The sequence below is a fragment of the Acanthochromis polyacanthus genome, chromosome 9, assembly GCF_021347895.1.
Source record: "Acanthochromis polyacanthus isolate Apoly-LR-REF ecotype Palm Island chromosome 9, KAUST_Apoly_ChrSc, whole genome shotgun sequence".
Lineage (NCBI taxonomy): Eukaryota > Metazoa > Chordata > Actinopteri > Pomacentridae > Acanthochromis > Acanthochromis polyacanthus.
In genome coordinates this window covers 32984742-33006148 of record NC_067121.1, presented here as the reverse complement: position 1 = coordinate 33006148, position 21407 = coordinate 32984742, and the positions used below count along the sequence as shown (strand labels likewise).

General features: G+C 39.5%; 1 protein-coding gene across 1 annotated transcript in view; it reads left to right on the top strand.

Annotated features, from left to right (window-relative positions):
- LOC110951978 (probable G-protein coupled receptor 158) overlaps positions 1 to 21407 on the top strand; it is a 93449-nt gene that overhangs the window by 62873 nt on the left and 9169 nt on the right. The window contains exons 8-9 of the mRNA XM_022195280.2: positions 8449 to 8587; positions 17108 to 17213. Of these exons, the coding sequence (XP_022050972.1) occupies positions 8449 to 8587; positions 17108 to 17213 (245 nt within the window). The remainder of the gene's footprint in view (positions 1 to 8448; positions 8588 to 17107; positions 17214 to 21407) is intronic.

Here is a 21407-nt window from a genome sequence, read left to right as displayed (position 1 = left end):
GACAAATATAATAACAACAAAAATAGCTCATAAGAGTTTCATTTAAGAGCTGATATCTAGCCATTTTCCATGCTTTTCTTGATAATAACCAAAATCACTCAAGTTTTTACATCAATATTTATGGCATTGTACTGCCAAAAACACTGCTCTTAGGAATTACATGTTTTCCTTTCTGTCTGTTTTAGTCTGTAAATATAGTTTTGACAACAAGTTCTGTGTAAAGTGCTAAAATGGTTCAGAGGTGCAAAGTGACTGTACATGAATTAGCACTATGGTTACTTTAGGAACAGAATTACAGTCTTTGAGGTGTAATTTAAGGTGCAGGCGGCTTGAGCATAATATATTCAGTGGAAGTCTGTGATGTATCGAATATGGAATATATATTAGGCTGCTTAGATGAGAGGCAAGATTAGGTTTAGTTTAAAAACCTTTACTCCTTTAATGTTGATTTAGAGAAGTAAGTGGTTGGTTAAAGTACAGCAATGCAGGTTTTCTAAACTCAGCTTTGTGTTTTTACTCATTAAATAGTCACTTAAAACTACACTGTGGAGTTTGTGTGACAACCCACAACTTGTGTGTGACATGAAACACATTCCTAACAATGTTTTCAGTCTTTCTCTGTACTACAGTTCATGGTTCCACACACCAATAAGCCAAACAACTGCAGTCACGCTAAGCAGCAACACAAAGCTGGTTGTCAACTTATTAAGTCAACCCAGGATTTCTGAATCTGAAAGGGAGCCTGGTCACATAAAAAAATCTAACTAGAAGGCCGTCATAAACATGGACAGATGTGCAACTGCTCACAAGAGGAATAAACTACCCCAAACCAACAAGAGGAATTTAAAAAATATCATACAGCTTAAAAGCAACACAGCTGCAGCAGCCAAAGCAGGAAAGAAAACTGAAAAAAACCTGCCCCATCATGCATGCACGGACAGCAAAGATCTGAATACGATTACAATTGTGCATTCTGTTCAATCAATGTTTTTGTCAGATGTATTCTTGGGGTGTGTAAGACAGCTTAGCCTCATTCTTCAAGCTGAAAACCCAACTGTGTTCAATGGTTGAGGGAGCAAATAAAGAACAAATAAAACGATAATTCAAACAAGTCCAAAGCTTTCGTGCTTTAACAATTAAAACAGCTTTAAATCTGAATGAATAAAGCAAGAAACTGGAGTTCCCTTCACTGGGAATCTTTTATGTCTCTACACGTCAGGGAAAGAAAAGGCTTTGGACAGTCTTGAGAAGCTTTAGCCTTCCAAATAGACATTTTGCTGCTCATGGATGATGGATGGTGATGCTATTTTTCAAGATAACTGATTAGTAAGTAGCTTGGGCTTTTATACAAGTTGAAGTATTCCGCATATGTTGCCATGCCGCTGAGTAAGAAGTGAAGCACCGTCATAACCTTGAAGAATCAGAGTTAAACCTGACGTTATCTCACCAGCACCAAATCTGGCTTCGTAGTTCAGACCTCAGTGGTAACGGGACAACAAATATGACAAAGACTGACAGCAGAGGCAAGTAAACATGGATGTAAACAAAGCACGATTTCAGATATTCAGAGCGTCTGCTGAGTGGGTGTTTTCTGAGAAGGAAAAGCCACAATGTGTTTTCTTATATCTGCTATATCAGTGTTTGGGTGAGAACATAACGTTTTTTTGTTGACGAGAAAACTCCACACTCGAAAGCTAAACCGTAAAGCAGAAAATTCCTGGTTGAGATTTTCAGGTTTAAAATGTGGTGAGAAATTTTCTCTTTTGCACCCAATGCTGCACTCAGGGACGAACCCTGGAGTCCACTTTCACCGCAGCAACACAAGAAACCAAACCACTGGAGATCAGCGTAAACAAGATGTTCACTCACTCTTCTTAAGGAACATTCAGCACATAATCACTTTCCTTTTTTTTATTGTGTGGCTCATATTCACCGAAGTACTGTTTTCTAAAGTGGATATGGAATCTCGTAGAAATGTACAATAGGATAGGATTTCCTTGCAGCCTTTGTGCTGAGAGTGATGGCATTTGTGAAACAAACTGCAGCATGTCAGCTCCAGTATGAGTAGTTTAAAGCCCCGAGGCTCTAGTCTGGTCAAAAGGTAAACGGCTGCAGCTCAGGAAAAAGTGGACACAGAAAGGCTAAAACATACTCTCGCCCTCTACAAATTGACTTTCCAACAGCTCAACTGCACTGTTTCTGCCTGTCAGTCCTGCAGTTTATAGAAGCCGATGCGACCAACAGGAAATGGATTGCACTTTAACAAAGAAGACTGTTTTCTGTCAGTCAGACATAAACAGGTCACTGGAATCTTTATCTTGTACGAATGTGATAAACTCCTCTGCTTTGATGTGCTTCCTGTTGGAAATAAATAGAGCCGCCTCTTTAAGCAAGACATAAAATGCTTCAAAGCTTTGCTGCCTTCGTGCCAGATAACATTATCGTGCTGTAATAGGTCTCTTCATTCGGCGTCCTGCCCTTTAAAGAACCTCTGCTCTCAGGTTAAATTGATGCATTTGTGAGTTTTTATAATAGTATCCAGTTTTATTCAACTTTTTCCCACACAAGCAGTTTAATGAATGTTGCTGAATGGTAACAATCGGACGCTCTATTGGGCATAATGGGGAACCCTCTGAACAGTAACTACAGGGCTGCCGACAGCTTTAAAGCAGCTGAGAAGGGAAGAGGAACCACCACGTCCATCATTTATTTATGCAGCCATTTACCACAAGCATGTCTTCAGGGTGTTTCCATCAGATGAGCTTATCCGGTTTAAACTGAAGCATAATCAATCACAGAATAAAATGATGTAGCGTAGTTTGGAACAGCTTAAATCAAATGAAACCGATTGCTTAGTGAGGGTTTTAAATGTGTTTTATTGCTGTTGTTGCTCCACTCAACCCCAATTTGAAGCTTAATAACAAATTTAAACTGTTCAAGCTGTACATTAAACTGTTCAAGCTGTACATTTGGATTAATGGTGCGTTTTGGTTACCAAGCATGTAAATCATACTGTGGTTTTCAGGATCAGAAACTGCAGATTGAGTGTACATGAAGCAGTTGATTCAGCTTTTATTTGTCACGATTCCGATTATAGGAGGTCCTCGGTTCATGAGTCCTCGACTTACCTCGTTTTGCTGTTACTTCGGAACTGATTATGAGCCGGTCCTTGGTTTAACGTACAGCGTTTTGTCGGTACGTAAGAACTAGTTCAGTGGAACTAGTTGGCAAGCAAAGCGGACAAATACGTCATCGTGCAGCGAGCAGAGCAGATGAATACTGTATGTACAGAAGTCACGCAGCACTATAAGACGGCTTTGTTTACATTTGCCGCCACATTGGATTATCCTACATTCGCTAACTTCATTATGGCTCCCAAGCGTTAGACTCTTCTGATGCTTCGAAGAAAAGGAAAGTCATCTCCGTGGAAGTGAAAATGGATGTAATAAAATGCTCGGAACAGGACGAAACACAGACTGTAGTTGTACAGTACAAATATGTAAACTGATTAATATCGTGATGCACGTAACAGCTTGGTTTACATTTTCACTGGTATTTTCCTACTGAATTGTGTTTCAGTGTGAGTTAATGACTGTTTGTCGTTATTGTAGTTGTATATACTAATAGAGTTTAATTCAGTCTGACTTCTTTTTGTACACAGAGGTGTCGCCCCCTGCTGGGTGCTGGAAATAATGCAGATTTAAGTCACTTCTGCGTTGGCTTCACTTCTAAATAAGCTGAATTCTTATTTCACTCATGTTGTGTCTTTCAGCACACTCTTAAAAGTATTTTCACCCGAGTTCCGACTTACGCCGAAAATCGACTTACGTCACATCACGGGAACTGAACTCCGATGTAATTCGAGGACCCCTATAATGAGAAAATGAATAATAAAAACAAGAAAACAGATGAAGAGTAGCAGCTGCTGCCCGATTCTTCCTCTGTTTCATTTTACATCATTAGGAGAAGATTTTTTTCCTTTTTCTGATGTTTCAGTTAAAGTGAGTGAAGTTGACGATGCCGCTGCCGCCATGCTTCAGTAGTGATGACAAGAACATTCTGCTGGTGTCTTTATTAAAGTGAATTAGTGATGAATCACCCTCATGCATGAATCATACATCAGTAACAGCAAAATGTCATACAGAAAAGTTAAGATGCGTGCAAAAAAATAGCATATTATCAATATTTTATAGATCCACCCCCAAATGAAATTTACAAATCACATTTTCTGATTATTCTGTTTTGTTAGACCTCTATAGTTCACACTGCTGCTCTCAACAACTTTTATAACTGAGTGAATCTGGTGAAGGCAGCAGCTTTGTAATAAATCTATATGATACCTTTGGTGCACTTCTCTTCCAATAAAGTGAAGTTATTGTGTCCATATGGCAGAACTGACCTCTACTGACCACAGTGTGCACAAAAGGCATGTTGGGATGTCTAGAAAAACTTCCTCCCCAATTCCCACTGACTTGACTTGAGCAAAAAGAAACAGTACACAACCCACCCCCCTTTCCTGACCTCACCTTCAGCCCTGAGCAGAAGAAGAGTGATGGGATTGCTTAGAAGTTGCATTTACTGTCCGTCAAGTATCCCTGAAGGCCCGGATGGCCTCGTATGTGCGTTACAGTAGCCTCCTAATGACAGCTTCTTGAAGCAGCAGGCAGTGATGTGCACCTCACTGAAGTCAGCCTGACAGCAGGGGAGACTAATCCTGTTTGGGAAGAGGGAAAGGCTGGATCCCTCAGAGATGTTTGGTCTGCCTCTGAAAACTGATAGACAGGCAGACAGAGAGAGTGGAAGTGGCAGAGAAAAAGAAGAAAGGAGCCTGTGAAGTATGAAGCTTGTAGGGATGTGGGCAACGATGCAGAGACAGAGAGAGAAAACTTTAGAGGAAAGGAAGAAGAAGAAGGGGGGAGCCGGTGGAGGGAGGATTGCTAAGGACGCTCTGGAGATGGGACAGAGGATCTTCAGAAAAACTGTGTTTGTGTGGAAAAACAGCCGCTAACAAATGGAGCTAAACAGGAATCCCGTTTCCAGCTTGTGTGTGCGTCGTCGTGCGTTTCCAGATGAGATGGTACATGAGGGAGTCCTGCTGTTTGCTGTGACAGGCAGCGAGGAGACATGAAGCTGCACTGAGGGACGGGATGGAACCTGCAAAGCTGCTTTGGAGGGTTTTAACAATAGCGCTTGTCATGGCGGTGAAAATTAGCCTAATTGCTTTTCTGTGTTTTTTTTTTCCTTGTTCTGTCATAATGCTGACAGGGGAACACGTGTCTGTTCAGAAATGAATAAATCACCCGGTTCTGTATTAAAATGCAAAGCAAAGCGGAGCTGATGCAAAACATTATTGATAATGTCAACAATATGCAATTAATGTGAATCCGCAATTAATCTGCATTAGCTGGAATTGTTATCCTTTCCCTCTTGCAAGCAGCTCTCCATGCATCCTGATTCAAAGGCTAAGTAGCATGTAATTAGTGATAATTTATAGACGAGGCCTATTCATGAATATTAATGATCTGTAATCACTGTAAAGAGTTTATAGACTCATATGCCAGCACAGTCCTTGGCACAGTTCTTGGCGCTATTTTCTGTCTGCAAACAAAAACAAGAGGATAACATCTGACTTTGTGATGTTTATTTGGGATTTTCGTGTGCGGTACATAAACACTGGAGCTATTTTTATTTGAAATCGTATTTTTGTCCGCTGGCAGTAAAAGCTGCATAATGTTTTTCGCTCTACTCTGGAGAGCAACAAACACACGATATATTAGATTGCTTCAAGACATAATTTCATACCTCCAAAATGCAACAACCCTGAAGGAATCCTTTTCTACACATTCCAGAATAATTACTATTGATTTTTGTAACTGATGTTGTTTAAAATTTCATTACACGGACAGTTCAGATGATAATGAGCTATCTGTGCACATAAACCGCACTGTGTATTCTGAAATACGTTGATAACTGTGAAGCCAGCCAGACTTGTAAATACATCTACTCTGTAAATTGCTGTCGGGTAGTGTGACCTTGGTGAGATGAGGTGATAGCAGGAATTTGTCAACACGTTGTCCAGAAAGCAGCTGCTTCACTGTGGGGAAACACTGCAAATGCAGAATTTAGAAATGTGAAATGTCATCACTGCCGTCAACAAATGTCGACGGAGAGAATTACTAATTAATGCTGTGTGATGCTGCAGTGCTAAATCAACAGTTGAGGAACAGTTTCACTTTTTCACAACTAAATAGAGTACTGCTATTTCTATTTTTCAGCCGAAGCCATAGATTTTGACACCATGAAATCACCCATTGGTTTGTGGACTACTGTTCCCACCTTAATACATACACTGCTTCACCATCTATTTCACTACATTTGGAAATATAATTTACTAATTAAACATCATACTGTGTTGAAAGAGACTTGAAACCATCAATTGAGACCATAAATTAATTAGCAAAATATTTATTAAGGTAATAAATCAAGTGAAAAGTTGTTTCATTTTCTCCCTGACTTCTATACAGCCGGAGGAGTCGCCCCCTGGTGGCTGTTAGAAAGAATGCAGGTTTAAAGGCACCTAAACCGAGAGACTGTGTAATTCTTTTTTAGTAAGTCTATGCTGAAATTTCAGTTTAGATCAGAATCTGACATTTTGGGCACTTCTCTTACCACATAAAATGCCATTTTTGAGGAAAACAAACAAAAATGAGTTAAATTTGTTTCAGGGATAATGTGTTTTCTCTGCACCTTTTACATGCTCTGAATATAATGCAGTATCTAAAGGTCTGTGCTGATAAACTTAAGCTTTTACAACTTAAATAATCATTACACAGTTCACATAGAAAACTTTTTCAACAGTTCTGTCCCTCTAAATATAGTTCTCAGTCAGCCAGGAGTTTAATAGTTCAGCTTTGCATAAACACTGGAAATGGAGGGAAACTACAAGATCTGCTCTGTTCTAAAGGGAAAAAAAATCTTTTACCATCACTTTTAAAGATCAGTGTTTCACGTGTCTTTCATTTTAATCCAAACACAAACAGAAAAGTAAAATTGTTTTTGATTTTAAGAGGAGTTCTGTCTTTTTATCACACTCCTGTTGGCAGGTGAGTGTCCAGAGACCTGGAGTAAAATCTGTACTTGGAACAACCGTCCCCATACATACACTGCAAATATTTGTTTATATGTCTGTTGTGAATGGATTTCACAAATGAGACTTTTTAGCCAGCCTGCAAGAAAAATAGAATTAATAATCAGTTGTTTGTGGAGGATATTCTGGCAAAAGATCAAGGAAGCTGGTAGGTAGACAGACTTTATTTACAAGAGGTGAAAAGTTATTTTGCAGTGCTCTCGAATAAAGTAACAAAACAACAGAATAAAATAATTACAAGGAGAATAGCTTAAATTAAACCCAAATCTAATCAAACAAAAAGGCACACACTGAAGCAGCATAGCCTTGCCTCTCTCCAAGGAGTGACATCCCAACTGTTTATGTAGGAGGATCAATTCACACCTTGTTAATTTCAGCTCCGCCATCAGACAACAGGGTGACCCGATCCATAACCCTGGTACCAAACAAAACACAAACAACGTCAGTGTAGCTCATTATCTTTCTAGATGTCCCAGCAGAAGGCACGCATTGCAAGCCTTTACTTCAGAAATGAATTTAATTGAAAAGAAACTTTCCAAAGGACAGAAAACACCCTCCACTTGGTTTGGCCCAGTGATGTCACCAATACCATACAATCAGGAAATGCTGGGCGGCCAAGTCCTAAACGTTAATCTATATGTGGTGAGTCTGAACAAAGGAACAGAGAAGGTAATGATGAACAAAGAAAACAATAATTTAACCGTGTTGGACCTGAAACTAACTGTCGGTTGTGTGTTTATGTTACCCCACTTGTAAGGTTTGATAAGAACATCTGCCAACACAAACAAACCCTGCACAATATGTAGTAATGTTACACTGGCACTGCTTAATTATAGCGAGATTCACAAATAATTAGTGTGCAATGAATATCTTTGTCACAGTTTGCCATAAATTGTGTAAAACCTTAGCCAGAAATCCATCAGAAATTTGCCACAAATCTCATTTGTCAACAGTCAGCTATAACTGTGTGTTCTGAGGGGGAACTTTTGAGGTGTCAGTTGCCGTATTTCTTTACTAGCCAACTTGCTTCCCATGTTTATGCTATAGTAAGGCGTTCCAGTGTTGTACTCTACCCTTGAAAATAATGTCAGTTTCTTTTCTCACTCTCGCAAACGAAACTAATTAGTGTGTTTTGAAAAATGTTGGAGAATTGCTTTGAAACCTTTTGGTGAATTTGGTGCATTTTTGTCTCAAAATACAAGTGTTATCTACACAGGAGGCATTTCATAGCAAGTAATCTTACTTTCTAGATGGTGGTTAGTAACAATGATAATCAGATGAACCCTCTTTGTGTGTTTCAGCTGAATTCCTGTTCCTGCTGTGGGGCGTCTACTTGTGCTATGCCGTCCGAACCGTCCCCTCGGCCTTCCACGAGCCTCGCTACATGGCTGTTGCCATCTACAATGAGCTCCTCATATCAGCCATCTTCCACATCATCAGGTGGGTGGAGAAGATAGAATGAAGCAGGCCTGGATGGGCATAAACAGTGAGAGAAAGAATGACTGAATGATGGTCTCTTGTATATGGACTGAATGAGAGCAAATGAAAAAGATGATGAAGATGTAGAGCAGAGGATGTATGAGAGACATGAAACCGAGCAAAGGCTGTAGGACAGGGAAGCATCTTAGGCTGGGTGGATGAAAATCTCTGTGACAATAATTAGGAAATGGCATGAACAATGGCGAGGAGCTTAATGACTGTAGCCCTTTCTACTGCACAACCTGTTTAATCATAATCATAAAGATATTTGCCTCTTTGAGTGGGCACTGGGAGAACAGAACATGTCAGATGAAAGGCGCAGAGTTCAGCCGCCCCCCTTCATCAGGGAAATGAACAGTGTCAGCAGAGCACCAGCTGAAAGGAGGTGAATAAAAAATGCCTTCCCTCGGCAGACGCAGCAGAGATGAACTGAGCCAGAGCCCAGAATACACACCGTGTGCCCTGTTACTGTCTGACTGCCGTTCTGTGTTTCACTGAGGTGGATCGTAACTCAATTAGCTACATTTCTGAGTATTTTAAATGTCCTTTTTAGTTTAGTAACTGTCCTCTAATTTCCTCTAAAAATAAACTGAAGTATAAGCAGAAATCAAGCCAGAGGTTCCCCAAATCTAATGATGACCGAGTGATTTATTTTCTGGATTTCACATACATAAAGCTGCACTGATTAGTATTATTTTATCAACAATGGGTCGGATAAGTATGTGTAATGGGAAAGGGGTTTCTGGGAGCCTTTTAACATCTTTTAGCTCCTTTTTGTTATTTTCCTGACATTATCACGCTGCTGTTTCAAGCAAGAATCTCATGTTTGTTGCAACAGGCAAAGTTTGTGATGAACCAGTAAACTCCACAAGTCTGGGATTCAGCAGGTGAACGCCAGGGTATTTCCTTTATGACCTGATGGAGAATTAAACATTGAACTTAACACATTGAACTTAGTGTGACAATATGTTGATGTTGAGCTTCTTCTGCTGCCTTCAAGTAGCAAAACATGATACGTTGCTTTAAATTTGTCTATTTGTGATCATCTGTGTTGAATTACCAATGTTGTTTCTGAAACAAGGCTATGCTGAATATGCACGGGCATCTCCACAAATTTCCCCAGATGGGACCCATTTAAGAAAAGCCACACTGATATGCTTTGGTTTCTTATTTTACAGTTGATGTTACAAATAGTCTGATGTGTATAGACTGATACAGGTACAATTAATACATTGGCTATTTGGACACATCATTTAAAAGAGTCCAGGAGAGGAAATGCTGCAGAGTATTTAAGGAGGAGAAATTCACATATAGACGAAACATTGATAGTTTATTTATGATTCCATTAATGAAAATTCTGTTCATGTGTGATTGTAATGTATGACAACATAGCTACTAATGGGTCAATGAAATGTGTTTTCATTATTACCATGTTTTGGTTGTTACTTTAATGATTAAGATGTCACTTCTATCACTCATCCATAATGTCACTGCTAAAAATATCCTGCTGTGAAACCGTTTTCTAATAGAGAAACTTGATATGACACAAAAATATTTTTAATTCAGTGGATAAATTCGACTTTTACAGTAATTTTGAGCTGAGATGGAGCTAAAAACTCAACTGTGTAACAAATTATTTTACGTGGCTTAAAGTGTGACACTGTAACGGATCACCTGTCTGAAGTGAACATATGCAGTGATTGACTGTCATTTCCTGATTGATCCTGTCTATAATGTTGGGGATAATCAATAATTCTGATAAGTTATTGAACCTACTTCTGTGTTGTATTGTGTTGTATGACAACTGTCTCAGTCTAACATCATTGATAAGATCAGGTTTCCAGCCACCCCTTGGAGGCACAAGTGGGGCTACCAAATTTTACAATCCTAATTTACACGAACAATAAGCTAAATGTATCTTAACTGTCTGATTTGTAATAAGATAGCCTTTGGTTTCCATTTTTATATGTGCTGTAGGACCAATATCAAACTGACTGCACAATACATCTTTTCAGTCATGTTGAATACACACAAGGGTAGTGATTATTTAGTAAATTATACTAGAAATGATTGGATGGTTGTTTAAAAGTACAAATTTTGATTTTATCTGGTACATTTTGATTCACTTTCACGACAAAAGTTTGGGGTCACAGATAATTTCATGTTTTCCATGAAAACGCACACTTTTATTCATGTACTAACATAACTGCACAAGGCTTTTCTAATCATCAGTTCGCCTTTCAACAGCATTAGCTAACACAATGTAGCATTAGAACACAGGAGTGATGGTTGCTGGAAATGTTCCTCTGTACCCCTATGGAGATATTACATTAGAAATCAGCCATTTCCAGCTAGAAAAGTAATTTAGCACATTAAAAATGTCTACACTGGATTTCTGATTCATTTATTGTTATCTTCATTGAATAAAACTGATTTTCTTTCAATAATAAAGGCATTTCCAAGTGACCCCAAACTTTTGAACACTAGTGTACATGAATTAGGTTTGGTGTTCTTCCAAGGAGCTTATTTGCAGAAGAGTACTTTTAATGTGCCTATATTTGAGTTTCAACTGTCTGAGTTGAAACAACAGCATTGAAAGATGGAAAGAAATAGCAATACAGATACTTTTACAGGCTTCACAAAGCACAGGATGGTTCGTCAGTCCTGCTGCAGCAGCAGTGAAGCCGGTCAGGTGGTTTTTGCAGAGAGTCTGCAGCAGCCTGAGGCAAAAAATTCCATTTGTCACACATCCTCTGATGAAACTGTTCCTGATTGAATATTCTTTCATTTAGGCGACAGGCTATTGTGCTCAGTGGGAGAAGAAGAAAAAGTTCATATCCTTTTAATCTGTTGAGAAACCGAAAAGTCCACTGGGTACACCTTCATCAGTGGTGTGAAACTTATAAATCAAGCTGCTGGGGAATAAAACATTGTGAGCTTTGAGCGTTTTTTTTTTTTTTTTTTTGGGTGAACTGACGGAGTCGATGTGCTGCTGCAGTGCAGAGATAAGGCTGGACTTGTTCTGGAGGTGGTGTGTGTGCTGGGATACAGTTGATGAATAGACACACGCACTATTCTTTTGGAATATTGCATGAATTCTAATGTGATTATTGAGGGTGATGACAAAGCGCTGATGACTCGTGAGCCACCTTGGTGGGTCTTTAAACAATGCACACTCTCAAACACACACACTGGAGCATTTGGTGTTGGCACAAAGGAGCCGTTTCAGACACTTTGCACACAATACACATTACTCAGCTTGATACTCCCTAAATAATTGCATTGATTTATCCGCCATGCTGTCTGGCTTTGATTGCTTGTGGAACGTTGGTGCCAAAATGTTGCTACTTGTTACGGCCCCTTGTTAAGCTTTTGTCTACTTTTCACTTTCTCCAGCAATAATTGGAAACCTTGCCTGTGCTGGTGCACATGAATACAATACACACTATGATTTAAAACATCTCCAGTAATGGCACTGATGACATGAAGCCTTTTAGAAGGAACCACAAGCTCCCAAAATTGCTGCTGTGTGCTTTGACACCGATTCTGCACATGTCTGGATTGTCAGTGTAGACAGAAGTGGGACACAGTTGCTTTATGTAAAATTACTTAATTTGGTGTTTTTGCAGATGGTGACAGAAAGTAAAGTCTGAAACAATTGAGTATAAAAAAACTAGCAAAATGGCACAAAAACCAAGACAATTTAGCAAAAAGTCGTAGGAATATAGCAAGATTTAAAACTTTCTCTGCTTGATAACGGCTACTACAAATAGAATCTTGACCAAACCAAGCTTTCTAAAACACTGCAAAGTCTGTGTTTATATGAAAGTGCAGCACAAGAACAGCACAATCATGTCAGCATGTGGTCATCTTTCATTGATGAGTCCATGTAGAGCATCTAGATGTTTGTAGTCTCCTGCCATTTATTTTAGTTTTACCGTAATTGTCTTATCAGCTGACAAACCAATTATAGGGGCTGAACTCTTCACTCTGGTAAAACAGAAGATGGAGGAGAAGCTTTTAACATATTTACACATGATGATAAAACGAACCGAAGAGCAAGTGAAAACAAACCTTAAGAGTCAGACTAATGGTCGCAGACGGGGCGCTGAAAGTCCTGTTGCAGACTTCTGTGTCAGTCTACTTTGAAAGCAGATCCTCACAGTAGATGTATGTCACATTGCTCCTCATATCGAACACAGAAAAACCCACAAGACTGGATGTTTCCAAAAGGCTGTGGCTTTGCACTTTTTACAGGATGTAGCAGCCAGTTACATATTCAGTGAAAGAATGTGTCATTGTGATTTTTACTGAGGCGCATCAAGTACAGTGAGCCGACACAATGCTGGATTTCTGAAGAATTTAGAACTTCCCACAGTGTTCGGGCACCATTGATGTATAGCATGTAGAAATTAGAGCAACTCCAAAGTCCTGCAGTGACTATTTCAACTACAACTCTTTAATGATGAATGACTAAAGTGTGGATGACAGAGAATCTCCTCATGCAGCTTCTCTTTATAGCAGCTATTTGTTTAAAACATCATTTGTTTTCTTGACACAAGCGTGGAGAGTCTGCACTGTCACAAAGTTTATGCTGACATCCACAGGCTCCTACCAGTAGGTGGTTCTAAACTGTCTGTAGGTGTGAATGTGACTGTGCTTGTTTGTCTCTCTGTGTAGCCCTATAAAAGACTAGTGAGCTGTCCCTGTCTTCACCCTAACTCAGCTGGGATAGACTCCAGCCCCCCTGTGACCTTTATGAGGATTAAGCGGTGTATAAAGAATAGATGGATGTGTCTTACTTTTCAGGGAGAAAGTAAATTTCTTTTAAAATGTAACTTCAAATGCGTTTTAGCTGTATAGGGATGTAATTTTGGGGGACATGGTTGTGATTTGACACACATTTTACTGCATGAATCATTGTAGCTGTGGATCACCATTAGTCTCAGCAGTGCTGTCTGCATCTCCCTGCACCCAGGAGGCTAAATCATAGCGCTCAGGAAACTGAGATGGTTGAACTAGCGTTCGCTGAAGAGTGTGATGAAACCTTGATACTGTCAGGCCTGAAGACCATGTGAATACCACACACTCAGCACCTGAAGTAGTTCACAGTGTGTTTCCTGCAGGATGTCAAGCACATTTGGATGGTTTGGACCAGCGTGTCAAATACCACCTGAGTGCGTCTAGTGTTTGTGGCTGTACTCAGACAGAGAACTGCTTTGAGCTAAATACTACCTGAAATATGGAGACATGCTGATGGCAAGCAGGTATAATGTTGCAATTAGCACAAAGTAGCATATCTTCTATTGCTGGCTGTCATAGATAGATTAGCATAATCAACATTTCAGTCAGGCATAACATTCTGACCATTGACAGGTAAAGTGAATAACACTGATTATCTCTTCATCATGGCACCTGTTAGTGGGTTGGATATATTAGGCAGCAAGTGAACATTTTGTTCTTGATGTTAGAAGCGGGAAAAATGGACAAATGTAAGGATTTGAGCGAGTTTGACATGGGGCAAATATTGATGGCTGGACGACTGGGTCAGATCATCTCCAGATCTGCAGCTCTTGTGGGGTGTTCCTGGTCTGCAGTGATCAGGATCTATCAAAAGTGGTCCAAGGAAGGAACAGTGGTGAACCGGAGACTCATTCATGGATGTGGGGAGCGAAGGTTGGCCTGTGTGGTCCGATCCAACAGACGAGCTACTGTTGTTCACATTACTGAAGAAGTTCATGCTGGTTCTGATGGTGTCAGAATACACAGAGCATCACAGTTTTTTTTACATATGGGACTGCATAGCCACAGACCAGTCAGGGTGCTCATGCTGACCCCTGTGCACCACTGAAAGCACCAACAGTGGACACGTGAGCATCAGAACTGGACCGTGGACCAATGGAAGAAGGTGGACTGGTTTGATGAATCAGTTTTCTTTTACATCGTGTGGATGACTGGGTGTGTGTGCATCGTTTACCTGGGGAAGACATACACACGTGGACAAAATTGTTGGTACCCCTCAGTTAAAGAAGGAAAAACCCACAATTCTCACTGAAATCACTTGAAACTCACAAAAGTAACAATAAATAAAAATTTATTGAAAATTAAATAATCAAAAACAGCCATTACTTTTGAATTGTTGATTAACATAATTATTTAAAAAAACAAACTAATGAAACAGGCCTGGACAAAAATGATGGTACCTCTATAAAAGATTGAAAACTATTTGACCAGAGTGACATGATTAACTCAGGTGTGTCATTTAATTGACATCACAGGTGTTTCCAAACTCATAATCAGTCAGTCTGCCTATTTAAAGGGAGACAAGTAGTCACCCTGCTGTTTGGTGAAAAGGTGTGTACCACACTGAACATGGACAACAGAAAGCGAAGGAGAGAATTGTCCCAGGACATCCGAAAAAAAATGATAGACAAACATCTTAAAGGTAAAGGCTATAAGACCATCTCTAAACAGCTTGAAGTTCCTGTGACAACAGTGGCTCATATTATTCAGAAGTTCAAGACCCACGGGACAGTAGCCAACCTCCCTGGACGTGGCCGCAAGAGGAAAATTGACGACAAATTGAAGAGACAGATCGTTGGAATTGTATCCAAAGAGCCCAGAGCAACCTCCAAAGAAATTAAAGGTGAACTCCAAGGCCAAGGTACATCAGTGTCAGATCGCACCATTCGTCGTTGTTTGAGCCAAAGTGGACTTCATGGGAGACGACCAAGGAGGACACCACTGCTGAAAAAAACTCATAAAAAAGCCAGACTGGAATTTGCAAAAATGCATGTTGACAAGCCACAAAGCTTCTGGGAGAATGTCCTTTGGACAGATGAGACCAAACTGGAGCTTTTTGGTAAGGCACATCAACTCTATGTTCATAGACTCAAAAACCAAGCATACGAAGAAAAGAACACTGTCCCTACGGTGAAACATGGAGGAGGCTCAGTAATGTTTTGGGGCTGCTTTGCTGCATCTGGCACAGGGTGTCTTGAAAGTGTGCAAGGTACGATGAAATCTGAAGACTATCAAGGCATTCTGGAGAGAAATGTGCTGCCTAGTGTCAGAAAGCTTGGTCTCAGTCGCAGGTCATGGGTCTTCCAACAGGACAACGATCCAAAACACACAGCCAAAAACACCCAAGAATGGCTGAGAGAAAAGCGTTGGACTATTCTAAAGTGGCCTTCTATGAGCCCAGATCTGAATCCCATTGAACATATGTGGAAGGAGCTGAAACATGCCATTTGGAGAAGACACCCATCAAACCTGAGACAACTGGAGCTGTTTGCTCATGAGGAGTGGGCCAAAATACCTGTTGACAGCTGCAGAACGCTCATTGACAAATACAGAAATCGTTTAATTGCAGTGATTGCCTCAAAAGGTTGTGCAACAAAATATTAAGTTATGGGTACCATCATTTTTGTCCAGCCCTATTTCATTAGTTTGTTTTTTTAAATAATTATGTTAATCAACAATTCAAAAGTGATGGCTGATTTTGATTATTTAATTTTCAATAAATTTTTATTTATTGTTACTTTTGTGAGTTTCAAGTGATTTCAGTGAGAATTGTGGGTTTTTCCTTCTTTAACTGAGGGGTACCAACAATTTTGTCCACGTGTGTATCACCAGGATGCATTATGGGAAGAAGCCAAGCTGACAGAGGCAGTGTGATGCTTTGAGTAATGTTCTGCTGGGAAACGTTGAGTCCTGCCATCCATGTGAATGTTACTTTGACACGTACCACCTACCTAAGAATTGTTGCAGACCATGTACACCCTGATGGCTGTGGCTCTTTCAGCAGGATAATGTGCCACAAAACAAAAATGGTTCAGGAATGGTTTGAGGAGCACAAGAATGAGTTTGAGGTTTTGACTTGGTCTCCAAATTCCCCAGATCTCAATCTAATCGAGCATCTGTGGGATTTGCTCCACAAACAAGTCTGATCCATGGAAGCTCCACCTCATGACTTCCAGGACTTAAAGGATCTGCTGCTAACATTTTAGTGCCAGATACCACAGCACACCTTCAGGGGTCTAGTGGAGTCCATGTCTCGATGGGTCCGGGCTGTTTTGGCAGCAAAAGGAGGACCAACACAGTATTAGGCAGGTGGTCAGAAAGAAAAAACATTGACTGAGAAGGTGTGTCCAAACTTTTGACTGGTAGTGTGTATATATGTACAGCTTCCACCTGTGACTCAAAGCAAAGGCTAGGCTTTACAGATTGCCATCAAAAAGAATCAACTGGTGATACTAAAAAAAAAAAAAACTGCTTTCATAATTGTCACTCAGTTTTGCTTTTATCCCAGTGTTTATTTTGAGCTGTTAGAGGAGGTTGTGTAACACTCTGTTCTCCCTGTTCAGACAATCACTGAAGGCTGCTTTTAATGTCTGTTTTCGTGTGTGTTTCTGAATGCATTTCAGCTCAAATAGCTGCTGGTGAATGAGCAGATCTTGTCCTCTTGATGTTTTCGTGCAGGTTCTCCCTGGTGCCGGGACTCCACCCCGACTGGATGCTCATGTTGTTCTTTGCTCACACTCATCTGACCGTGACTGTGACTCTGGGTCTGCTGCTCATTCCAAAGGTAAACATTTCATCGCTGTAGCTTGCTAAGCTCTCATCAGTAGTTAGATCTCTGGGCTGTTAGCTATTAATCAACATTTTAAAAACTCCTCCACGAAAATCAGTGCTAAAAATACCGTATTTCTTCACAACTAAATGTGTAATGGGGCGTTTTGTTCACAAAATAACTGCCAGCTTTTACGGTACAATATGTGTTACAGAGCAGTGTGGAAAATAACTTTTACACTTTTACTCAAGTGCTGCTCTTATACGAACAATTTCAAAGTACTTTTCCACTTTCTGCCACATTATTCTTCTACTTCGCTGCATTTCTTATCCAGCATATCACAGATCTCTGATGCTGGACAGTCTGCTTCGCCCCAGGAGTCTTTATAATCTTCAGATTTCATTGTCCCCTGCACAGATTCGATGCAGCCGCGTGACACAGCAAAGCCTCCTCCATGTTTCACAATGGGGAAGGTGTTCTCGTCTTTGAAAGCTTAAATTTTTTTCTTCTATGAACACAGAGCTGATGTGACTCGCCAAGAAGCTCCGATTTTGTTTCATCTGTCTGAAGAACTTTCTCCCAGAGGCCTTGTGACTTGTCAGCATGCATTTTAGTGAAGCCTGTCGAGCGTTTTTTCATTTTTCTCTTTCAAAAGTCGGATTTTTGTGACTCTTCTAACACTTCCACTCAGAAAAACAGCTTCTGATGCGGTATGACCAGACACTGCTGTACCTTGATGCTGGAGGTCAGCTTGTGTGTGTTTTTGAAGTTTTTTTTCTTGGTTCTTTTTCCACATTTCAAATTGTCTTTCTTCACACTGTGGCCTGGTCAAAGCTCCTAAAGACTCACAGCTGTGGTTACTGGAACACCAGACTGCTTGTAGCTGCTTTTAAAGCCTTAACCTTGACTCCACTCTGCAGTTACCTTTTTAATTATCTCCCTAGAAAACTCTCTTTCCTTGTCTGATCCATGTTCAGTGTGGTTTCACCCAAACAATTCAATGAGCACTCCATTAACATGGACTGAATTACTGGATGATACAGGAAATGAAGACACCTATACAGCTCTCTATCCTTCTCCACACCTATTATTCTTGTTTGAATTACTCATCCCAGATAGCAAACTATGGGTGAATCAATGTTGAATCTATGTTGAGACCTAAAGTAGAAATTATACAGAAAGTGCAAGGTTGATAAAATGTTGAGTCAACGTTTGCTTACATAGATTCAACATTAATTAAACATTGACCTGTCAAACATTTTAATTAAACCAAAATACAATTTGATTTTAGATTCAATGGTATCTTTTAAACACAAACTTCAATGTTGACAAAATGTTGTTGAATCAACGTTGATCCAACCATCAGTCTTCAACCGTAACCAAAATTCAACCTTCTTAACCCTAATTCAACATTGATTTAACATCTTTTGCTATCTGGCTAAAGTGTGATTTATGGTTGAAAAGCAAACGCTGACTCAACATTTTATCAACCTTGCACTTTCTGTATAATTTCTACTTTAGGTCTCAACATAGATTCAACATTGATTCACCCATATTTTGCTATCTGGGATGTGTTTGCATAGATATGCTGATGTCTACATCTACATCTGGGCAATTATATGTAAACATATCACATGAAATACTTCAACTGGAACTTTGTAATCATGCTTATTTGGACAAACTGAAGTAATCATGTTATGAAGACAGATAAAAATTGTATGGAGTAATATATTTCCCAATGTTAGTCTACTTTCATTTTCCTGCTACACGGCTGAATAAGTTCTGAAGTACTTTTTGTTTCATAACGTACCGCATATCAAAATAAACAACAGAACTTGCCCTTTCTGATGATACAAGTGGAGTAGCATTCAGAAGCATTGCCAGATATCACATCTGGTTTGAAATGGTTATAGTTACTGAATATGTTTAAAAGATGGGTGTGGTCTCCTGGTTTGAAAAGTGAAATGTCGAAAACCTGCAATCTTTCTACAGCCAGCAGGGGGCGACTCCTCTTGCTACAAAAAGAAGTCTGTTTTTATAGAAGTCGATGAGAAAATGAGCCTACTTCTCCCTTGATCTGCTGCCTTAATAAACATTTCCCTCGTGAGTTATGGTCTCAATCAGTAGTTTCAGTGCTTCTTTAATACATCACAATGTTAATTTTGTAAATTATGGTCCTATTTTGTATATTTTAGGTCTTGTGTTTTGAAATTCTCGCTTGGTACATTTGGTTTCAAATACCAAGATGGCCAAATGCCAAAACAAAGGTTTTAAAACAGTCGACAATGAACCAGTAGTTGGCGTCACAGTGGAGCCCTCCATCTTTTACATAGAGTCTATGATGATGCTAGTTGTTTGTCTGTGCATCAAAGATTAATCTGCTTTAGAAATTACAGCAAAAGTGTCAGCATTTCCTCCAGTACAGAGCTGACAATACATCCTGCTTTCTATGAAAAATATACATAAAGGAATAATGAATTGTTTTTCATTGCACTGGCCTAAAAATTGTGGTCAAAAAATGAGCGCAGATCACTTGTGCACAAGTGGTGGTTTTAGATGTAGCATTGGCACCTCTGCAAGTTTACTTTAGGTGCTAATTACATTTTTTTTGTCCAATTTCAAAGTTATACAACTGTTGGTGACATTTGACAGCATTTTACACGAAGATACATGTAAAAACAGCAATTTCATAACACAAAGTATATTTTTGTCATTTATATAAAGGCTAATATTAAAAATGTGCAAGTATCGTCATATCAAATGATGAAAGATCTCATTAGCCCAGATGTATTACAGCCTTTAAAATGACCAAGGTAGGAGCTTAAAGGTAAAGGTAGAAAAATTGCTCTGAAAATAGCCTCATAGAGTTACGTTTCTGAGGCATATTAATAACTTGGTCCAGGCTATTTTGGAAGATCTTTGTGGAATAATCAAGAATTGGTTTATTCTGCTGCAAACCAAAGGCATGCATGACAAAGATCTTTTAATCCCTTAAGCCCTGGGCCAAAATGAACAACCGTGGGCTCTATGGATGAGCGACCCTTGGGAGAATTTTAAAATGCCACACGTCTGCTCATAACCTTATCACCAGAGCAGAGTGAAATTCAAAAAACACTCTTTACATTTTTACCTCTGCCTAATCAACACTGGTACATTCAAGAGTAAATTACATCCTTTTCACAATTAGTCAGTAAAAACGGGTTTTATTGAACCTGTGAATATATATATTCTGTGTATTGTCACATAACAGTAATTTTATTTGGGAAACAGTCATTTTTCCCCAGTGTCCACACGAGCACACTGTGAGCGAGTCTCTTTCCAAGTGCTCAGACAGAAGGTAAATGCACCTAAATAATAGCACAAACTGTAATAATTTAGCACAAAATGCATATAAAGCCCAAATTAAGCTGCTGTGATGAGATTTGCCTATTTTGTGTACAAAATGGATTTAAGAAGAAATTCTAATTTAGCTTTCTTGAAAGAGTTTTTGTTGGAAAATCCGGCTTTTGTTATGAAGGTTATTGCTTCCAAGGAGATTTCCACAGTGACTATGCACGCTCTAGCTTGAGCGCACAACAGTTCATTAATCATCTTAAGTTCATTTGATATTAGCCGTCTGAAACGCACAGAGACGTACGCCGGCGCATTTGCTACCATTACCTTAAACTCAATCAAACTGCGTTAGTGCTTATTGTAATTTAGCTAAGCACTCCCGCGGGCGTCTTTATGTGCGATCTCTCAAGTCTGATGGAAAACATTTAATTCTCCTGCTGTGTGAGAAATGCAATACACCATCCGCGCTGTGTGTTCTTTCATTCTTTCTTAATTAGGCACCTCAGAAGTGGGAGTCAGTTGTGTACACTGGGATAATTAAGCACAATGGGAGGACGTTACACTTATACAGCGTCTGTTCCTGAAACTGGGCTGAGAATTAGTTTTTTTCTCCGTCCCAAGACTTTTTATTCAAACAAGGCTCAACAATCTGACCATGAAAATCAAATCTAACCTCTGCTTATTGTTTTCTTATAATAATGGAGCCTCATCTCTCCCTTTGTTTTTCCACTTAGGAATCCAAATGAGGAGGTGATTAGTACCTGCAAACACCAAGCTGCATAAATTTGAATTTGTTATACACAATATGCGTAGCCGTATGGATTAAAATAACAATAAACGCTTGAATTTAACGTAACTAAATTATGCTCTAGTGCT